Source organism: Lepidochelys kempii, chromosome 3 (assembly GCF_965140285.1).
Source record: "Lepidochelys kempii isolate rLepKem1 chromosome 3, rLepKem1.hap1, whole genome shotgun sequence".
NCBI lineage: Eukaryota > Metazoa > Chordata > Testudines > Cheloniidae > Lepidochelys > Lepidochelys kempii.
Genome location: NC_136382.1, coordinates 13,861,532 through 13,870,342, shown reverse-complemented (window position 1 = coordinate 13,870,342; position 8,811 = coordinate 13,861,532). Strand labels below are relative to the sequence as shown.

The following is an 8,811-nucleotide window of genomic DNA, read 5'->3' as shown; positions in this document are numbered from 1 at the left end:
CCTTGTGACACCTTAGAGGCTAACAAATTTATTTGGGCATAAGCTTTCCTGGGCTACAACCCACTTCATCAGATTCATGGAATGAAAAATACAGTAAGCAGTGTGTGTGTATATACACATATACACACACAGCGCACATGAAAAGATGGGAGTTGCTTTACCAAGTTGGGGGGGGGGCAGTGCTAATGAGGCCAACTCAATTAAAGTGGAAGGGGACTATTCTCAAGAATTGACAAGAAGGGGTGAATATCAGAGAGGCAAATTACTTTTGTAGTGCTAAGGAGGCCAGTGAAATCAAGGTGGACATCACCCATTTCCAACAGTTGACAAGAAGGTGTGAATTAGCAGAGGGAGAATTACTTTTTGTAGTGATCCATGGAAAATAAAATCTGCCTCTAAGAGATCGCAAAGGTAACGGACAGAAGAGGTAGCTCTGGCTGTTTAGATAGGGAGAATCCTTCACACAGGTGGATGGAGGCCAGATGCCACCACAAGTGACCATGTTCCTTCTAAGGGATGCAGTAGAAATACTGAAGGAAATTAAGATCGCTCAACAAAAGAAAAGGGTGGAACTACAGATGTCCCAAGGGGGATAGCAGAGTCCTCCTGATGGATGGAGCTAGCTAAAGAATAGAGAAAGAGCTAGTATAAGTATTTAAAATGTCTTCGGAAAGGTAGAACCAATACATAGATTTGAGAGAAGTGCAGTTACACCTCTAAAAAGGAATATATAAAATACTCAGGAAACTACAGATTTGTGGCACCGAGAAAGTAGCAAAATGGTGTTGATGAGGCAATGGGGTCGTCGTTATTCTTGATCATCCTTTAAGAAAGATTCCTATGCAACCCTTCACACTAGGTTCTGCAGTCTCTCCTCAGCCCTCAGGCAAAGCTCCCATTGAAGATATTGGGAAGTTCACTCGAGCAAGGACAGAGGGGATTTGACACACGGTAGTTAAGTACTGAAGAGAGCAAAATGTTTGCAAGAATAGGAAGCTGGTTTGGAGAGACAAAGATCGTGGGAAGCGAACAGCAAGGCACTCAGAAGAACCAAATTAGGGTCAGCCTGATCTAGTGTATGATGTGGAATAAGCGACATCAGTTAAGAAGAGAAAATTAGCTAATGACACAAGTCAAAGGAATGACAGCCAGGGGGAAGGCGGACAACACCAGTGTCTGTGCAAACATTAAGGTCGCAACAGTAAATAAAGAACAGAAAGAGAAGGGTGGAACAAAGAGGTCGTCCAGTGGGTGACGCCGGGCATAATGAAAGAGAGAGGTTCTATTCTTTGTGCTTTCAAACAGAATCTGTTCTGAGAGAAGGGTCTTGATTTCAAACCCAGGGGAGTAATTTGCCACCTGTCCTGGACAGTTTAAGAGCGGGGTGTATGCAAGGGATGTTTGAAAACCTTGATGATTGGATAGCAGGTCGAGCCGCCAAGCTGAGGAGTCCATTCTAAAATGTTGCACTGTATGGTGCAGGCTGCATTCAGTCCCATCCTTCTTTTTGCACGAAAGCATTGATCAAGTCCACATTTAAACCGTGCTCTGCTAGATGTTTAATGATGGCAGGCACCCGTCTTTGAAGAGCTGCCCTTGAGTCTGAGTCGAAATCTCAGCGAGAAGAATTTTCGCTGTTATCAAAGAAACTACTTGGAGACACTAGTTATACCCTTTAATTTCAGACTAATATATTCACAGAGTTTTAATTGCTTGCAGATGCATTTTTCTCTGCCCCCTTATGTTGCCTCTCGGCTGCTGTGTTGAAGCAGAATACAGATGTACACAGGTGAAGGAGTGTTGTGGCGGGAAAAGTTGTTAGTGTTAAAAAGGAAAAAGGGGGAGGGTATCTACTAGGGCGGAAAATTCTTCCAGAAATGCTAACTTGACCACAGTAACCCAAAACTCCGTAAAAGGATATTCACCTTGTTTCCTCGAGCAATGTTAGGTGAAATCGGGGGGTTACGGTCTATTCCCACACACACAGAATAATAATAAGAAACAAGGATGTCGTATGAATTAGGGTCTTAAAATAATGATCTTTAATAGGAAAAAATCGAATTTTCCAAAGTAACAAAGTGTAATACCATTTTCAGCATATTTACAAGGTTTATCTACCTCTCTATCGTCTTGTTGTGTGGATAGATAGATAGATCTACCCTGCAGCGTTTTACCTAAGGTACGGTGTTCTGAATTTATCCCAAAAGACATGGAATGGAATACAGCAGCATCTAACCTTCTGATATTGACCACCTGGATGTCTTTTGATAAACCATATGCATGCAGGGACCAACCCTGAAGGCCCTTCTTCAAGAAGTCTAGTCAATGGAAGTTTTGCCGGGGTACGGCCTGCAGAGTGGAGCTCATAGTCTGGATTTACCCTTCTGCATCCAGTTTTCACTCTGTAAGGAGTCGAAATTATTGGCTAGAGCCTTGAGGCCGATAAGAGAAAGCATCACAAGCAATCGGACTCCCGAAGGCAGGGAGTTATGAGGTAGAAAGAAGGGTGGACAAATAAATGTCTTATTCGAAGGGATGCCTTTTCTTTTAAGGCAAGAGGAGGTTCATAGAATCATAGAATATTCGGGTTGGAAGGGACCTCAGGAGGTCATCTAGTCCAACCCCCTGCTCAAAGCAGGGCCAATCCCCAATTTTTGCCCCAGATCCCTCAATGGTCCCCTCAAGGATTGAACTCACAACCCCGGGTTTAGCGGCCAATGCTCAAACCACTGAGCTCTCCCTCCCTCCAGAGGTTCCCCGAAGCTCACACCCTTCCAACTTTAGAAACGCACAAAAAGCCACAGGGAAAGGCAAACATACACTTTCGTAAACAGCCTTTGCCGGCCAATGAAGGAGAGAGACAATTCTTCTGGAAGCCGTGGCTACAACGCTTACAAAAGGCCTTAAAGTGAATCCCTGCCGTCGAGTCTTTCATCACATTGTTCAGTCAAGCTCCCTTTGAAAAGAGAGTTGGTCCCAGGACTTTGGCAAGACTCCCATTCAAGTCTCTGGGAGGTTTGCACCAGTAAAGACGCTTAAGAGCAGGCTCGTGATTAGTAATAAAAAGCAACACTCGTTAGTGCGGGTAGCCTGCCTCGGAACCAGGGACTCTAGACAGGACCACGGGGGAGGGAAGGGGAAGGGAAAGGCAAAGGCAAATGTAACTTCGTGAGAACACGTTTAGGTCAAACACCAAGTCACTCGGTTCGACAGTTCCGGGTAGTAGAAAAGGCACAACCGCCAGACATCCGAGCCAAGTTTTCTGTCATTCCAGCAGCCGCAGCTTTCTACAGTTCAGGGAGCTACCCGATGAATTAAAGTGAGCACCCGCAAGGAGCGATTTTCCAGAAGTCCAGTCTGTCTTGCCCAGAGTTCCTGTCGAAATTCACCACCCCTCATGGCAGGCTAGGTTCTCCTCAGAGAAGAAACCCTTGCACGCTCGTCAATGGGAGAGCACGCTCTATTAAATCATCTACCCAGTTAATTCAATTAAGCCTCACGTTAAAGTCTGTTGTAGTCATTAGCTTATGGCGATGATAGGAAAACAGAAAGATACCAATTAACTTTCCTGAAAGAATTCCTTTTGGAGTAATTAATAAGTGATCTGCAGCTCGCCTCAGCCTCTTAATTGGGTTTGGGGGGAGGTTAAAAACAAACCGTGTGACGTGCCTTAGAACAGCATAGGGGACATAATGAAACATAACAGATGGAATTGACCAGTACGTGCATATGGCATGTTGATTTCTTAATCTTTTCCTCCAGACAGGAACATTTTGTTGTTGTTTGGTTAACTATCAAAACTCCCCAGTTAGGTTCGTCTTTCGGTTTATTTGCGACTGTTGCATTTTCGTGCGGGTGGGGGAGGGGAGGAGTGACTGCTGAAGGAATCAGTCCTTGTTCAGTAAACTTGCGTCCCACTTCACTCATTATGATGTGCGCCTAAAATGTAAGAGTTACCTCCTGTTTGGGTGCAGAAAGTAATTGCAGCCAATGAGACTAGCAAAACTCAAACTAAAATAACTCCCCCTTCCCAGATGGAAGTTTTCCAAATAAATAAATAGAAGGCTAATGTGTTCTGTGGAGAAATAGCTCATGAAAAACATTGATCTGAGGAATGGATTTACTCACAGATGATAATAGGAGAGAAAATACTGTATAATCATATCAGAAAATTAACTCACATCCACGCTTTTCGTAACTCATTGTCCCCACGCACAGCCTAGTCTATCGCGCTTTCAGTTGTGCGTTGTTTTTAATTTGTTGTAGTTGTTTGTCGTTCAGCCCTTTTCATATGAATGACGACGAAGGAGAAACAATAATCAAAACAAACGTATGCGACAAAAAATAACATCCTTAGGCATTACTGATGAGATAAACCATCGTTTTCAGAACAATCTTTATCTTTAAAGGGTGTTGAGAGATTGTTTTCTAGCTGAGTGCTATAGAAGAAAGAAGAAGAAGAAGAAGACGCAAAGTCATGTATATGTCAGAAGTATTTATTCACGGGGTCTTAACTTTTTTAGGTATATGCCCTTTTGTTTTTGTGTTTACTGTACACACACACATATTTCATTCATTGGGAGTGGGCCAATAATTTAAAGGAGTCTAGCTTGTTTATTTACTCCACATTATTTCACCATCTTTTCTACCAGACTCTTGAGAAGTCCAGCTCTTGCTAGCATTTGGAATCGTTCCTGGAATATCAAACATGGGGAAAGAAAGGGGATCTTTGATATCTCAGGTTTCAGAGGAACAGCCGTGTTAGTCTGTATTCGCAAAAAGAAAAGGAGTACTTGTGGCACCTTAGAGACTAACCAATTTATTTGAGCATAGGAAGATGATGTCTGTCTGTATCTGTACAAGTTTCTTCATGCAGTTGATAGATTTCCACTCCACTTCCACTCCATGCTCAAATAAATTGGTTAGTCTCTAAGGTGCCACAAGTACTCCTTTTCTTTTTTTGATATCTCAGTAATTACGTTAGAATAATCAGTGTCGAAATTTCCTATTAAAAAGAAAAAAAAGTAAATAAAATGTCCTTTCTTCCTCTTATCCTCCTCCTTCTCCATTAAGGAGAATGGGGGAGAAAGGAGGGGGCAACTCTGCCAAGATGAACCCTCTCATAATATGTAGGAGTGCTAAAAAGTGTTTGCTGCTGACCCCTGTGCACGCCTGGATAATCGCACTTTTCCATCTCAGACAATGCATTTCAATTCTAGTCGTGTGCCTTTGTCCATTTGTATAGAGAAAAGAGGGCTGAATGACAGGTCCTGTTAGCCTGCATGAACAGATACCAGTAAACCCTCCCCAAAACTAGACCTTAAAAAAAAAAAAGCCACATGCCTATTTGCCTGCGGCTTATTATTAAGACACCTTTGCAGCTAAAACACTTAAAAGCAAACCAAATTAAATGGCAATTAAAAGCGAATTATACCCTCTTTTAACTCCAGGCTTCTAATTTGTGGAAACTAGCCATCAGCAGACACACATCGGCAGGAAATGCCATTTGGCTAAGAACCTTTCTCGGAACATTTACTTCCCAGTATTGTGCTCGATTTAGAACGTTCGTTTATATTTTGCAAAATATAAACCATTTATATTTGATACTTCCCGTTCTAAATAGAACGTTTCTTTCTTTCTTTCTTTCTTTCTTTCTTTCTTTCTTTCTTTCTTTCTTTCTTTCTTTCTTTCTTTCTTTCTTTCTTTCTTTCTTTCTTTCTTTCTTTCTTTCTTTCTTTCTTTCTTTCTTTCTTTCTTTCTTTCTCCAAGTGTGTTTAAGACCCAACCTACCACTACTGTCAATAAATAAATATATAAATACATTTGTAAAACCTTCATATGTGCAATACGGTGCTATCCAACCTCAATTAATTTTCCAAGAATAAAATGTGTTAGCACTTCTTTAAAAAATTAAAATTAATTTAAATGGAAAAAGTCCACCTTCCTCTCACACAGTCCCATCTTTTCCCATATATTTCATATGTTTATATATATATATATATATATATATATATATATATATATATATATATATATATATATATATATATATATATATATATATATATATATAATTCACTGCAATTATACTTTATGGTCTCAGGCTAGCTATTTATTTGAAAAGCTATTAAAAAAAACCCTAAGATTGTCTGCTAGGTAGCCTTTATTAAAAGAAAAGAAAAGAAAAGAAAAGAAAAGAAAAGAAAAGAAAAGAAAAGAAAAGAAAAGAAAAGAAAAGAAAAGAAAAGAAAGATTGGGATGTGGGGTGGACTTGAATTCGATGTAAACGTAAGAAAAAAAATCAAGCCCAGCAACGTTGTTTTAATTTAGGAAAATACAGCTAAAGACACACACCACAAATGTGCAATCTTTTCTTTGGGTCTATATTTAAAAGCAGTAGAACCAGCAGGAAGGATCACACTTACCTATTTAAAATGACGATTTAATTAATATAGATTACTATATCTATTAGATTTATAGCCTCCCGATAAAATGTGTTCAAAATGCCCCCTTCGATCAGATTAGCTCCCATATTAGCCTGTGTGAGAAAAAAGCATTCTAAAGAGTGGAGGAAAAACTGTATAAAAATGTTGAAAGAACCTACAGTTCCTTATTAGGCGAAGATACAATATTTATTCCTTGTCTCCTGGGATGAAGCTCCTCTATCTATTGTCCTCCCAGTTCTCAGTGCTGATGCTTAATTTTCAAAACTTCTATATTACCAAGGGACCTACGACATCAGCCAAAGAAATACCCAGCAAGTACAAAATCTGATCCAGGGAGCTGCTTTTGTGCAGAGGGAAAATTTTGTTCCTACAGGTTTTTAAGGTGGTGCATGGAAAAGGAAAGCGATCTGATCTATGCAGATACATTGCAAATTCTCTCGTAGATACAGATTTTTTAAAAAAAAACCGGGTGGGGATACAAGGAGTTTGGATGTTTTAAATTTATTTTGTTTTGATTTGATTTTTTTGAGAGGGAATTTTATCCTGAGCCTTTTTTTGGAGAACCCAAAATGTCAACTACGTTTCCAGGACTAGTCCACGAAGCAGAGGTATTGTGTGTGTGTGTGTGTGTGTGTGTGTGTGTGTGTGTGTGCGTGTGTGCATGGGTGTGAGCGTGTGTGCCTCTGTGGTTGTTTCCATTTTTTTTTTAATCCGTACTGGACCGTTACATTTAATGGTAATCCGGCTTCAGAGATAAGTTAAAGAAGTATAGGGAGAAAATTCGTTATGACATCTGTCACCAGCCAGAGCAACTCATTACCACGTTAAAACAGTCCCAGCACGAAAACAGAATAAGACCCCTAATAATATAATGAAGTTGGGGGGGGGGAAATAATCAAATCGAGAGAAACGGGAAGATGTGGCAAGGCTGGAACATCGCCTTCCTCTAGGAACATTTGAGGGGGACAATGTGACGGGATTCCTCAGAAACCAGGGTCCCAAACACAAGAAGGCGGCAGCTATCTATCGAGATATGTAATGCTCTGTAACACAATGGCGAGCTTTCCCCCCCTCTTCTGGGTGTTCCCGTGGAGTTAAAGAGCTTCAGTGTGATGACTTTTTGTTTCACTCCCAGATAGCAAAGACCTTGATCAGTATTTTTGGTTGTCGTTCCTTTTTCCTTTTTCTTTTTTTTCCTTTTTGTTGTTGTTGTTGTTGTTGTATTTCTGTGCGGTGGATTCGTTTTGCTCGGCTGCACTCAGGCAGGTTTGGGTGTTTGTTTATTATTTTGAACAGACCTGCCTGACACCCGCCCAAGGTGTTGGGGAAGCGACCTGGGGGCGGCTTGGAGCTGGGCACCTTGAATGGGGGGAAGCGATGCAGGGTAGGGTGCTTGGCAGAGTGGCCCACGGTGTTTTAAATGACAAACCTCCCGTTTTGGGGTCTCCTTTTCCCTTCTTCCTTTCAGATACGTCATGACGGATCAAACAGCTATCGTTTGATGCAGCTTGGATGTCTGGAGTCTGTGGCCAACTCAACTGTCGCCTATTCGCCCTCTTCGCCTCTGACTTACTCCACCACCGGTACTGAGTTTGCTTCCCCCTATTTCTCCACTAACCACCAGTACACGCCGCTTCATCACCAGTCCTTCCACTACGAATTCCAGCACGGCCACCCGGCAGTCAACCCTGACGCTTACTCCTTGAGCTCCCTCCACCACTCACAGCAATATTACCAGCAGATCCACCATGGGGAACCCACCGATTTCATTAACCTGCACAGCGCCCGGGCTCTCAAATCCTCCTGCTTGGACGAGCAGAGGAGAGAGCTGGGGTGTTTAGATGCTTACCGGCGCCACGACCTGTCTCTTATGAGCCATGGGTCCCAATATGGGGTGCATCCCGATCAAAGACTCCTGCCAGGACCAAGCCTCGGGCTTGCAGCCTCGGGGACAGACGATTTGCAGGTAAATAGCATGCAGTCTACTTTCGATGATACGTTCTCATAGCTTCTTCTCTTCAGCATCGCTCTCACACCGATCACATACATAGGGTGGAGTCATAAGAACCATTAGCAGGGTCCAAAACTAAAAGCATGTACTCTCCTTGCCGGACAAATAACCTCGCACCTGGATTAACATTTTAGGTGGTGGATGACTTGAAACGGGTCAGTTAATCAGGAGATCTCTCTGTGTGTGTGTATCCCCTCCAAACCAAAGGCACTCGAAACGGCTACAAAATAATCCATCTAAATCCGCTTTTCTCCCTTTCCTCACTTGTGTGGCAAATCTGTATATTTAAATAACACGCGGACACATATAAAAATCCAAATAGACCCAGGGAGGAGGAAGGAGAAACGTCAGGAA

General features: G+C 41.9%; 1 protein-coding gene across 1 annotated transcript in view; it reads left to right on the top strand.

Moving 5' to 3' along the window:
• The first annotated feature begins 7,015 nt into the window (after positions 1–7,015).
• Positions 7,016–8,811, top strand: part of TFAP2D (transcription factor AP-2 delta) — a 54,695-nt gene continuing 52,899 nt past the window's right edge. The window contains exons 1-2 of the mRNA XM_073335084.1: positions 7,016–7,054; positions 7,915–8,412. Coding sequence (XP_073191185.1) covers positions 7,016–7,054; positions 7,915–8,412 — 537 coding nt within the window. The remainder of the gene's footprint in view (positions 7,055–7,914; positions 8,413–8,811) is intronic.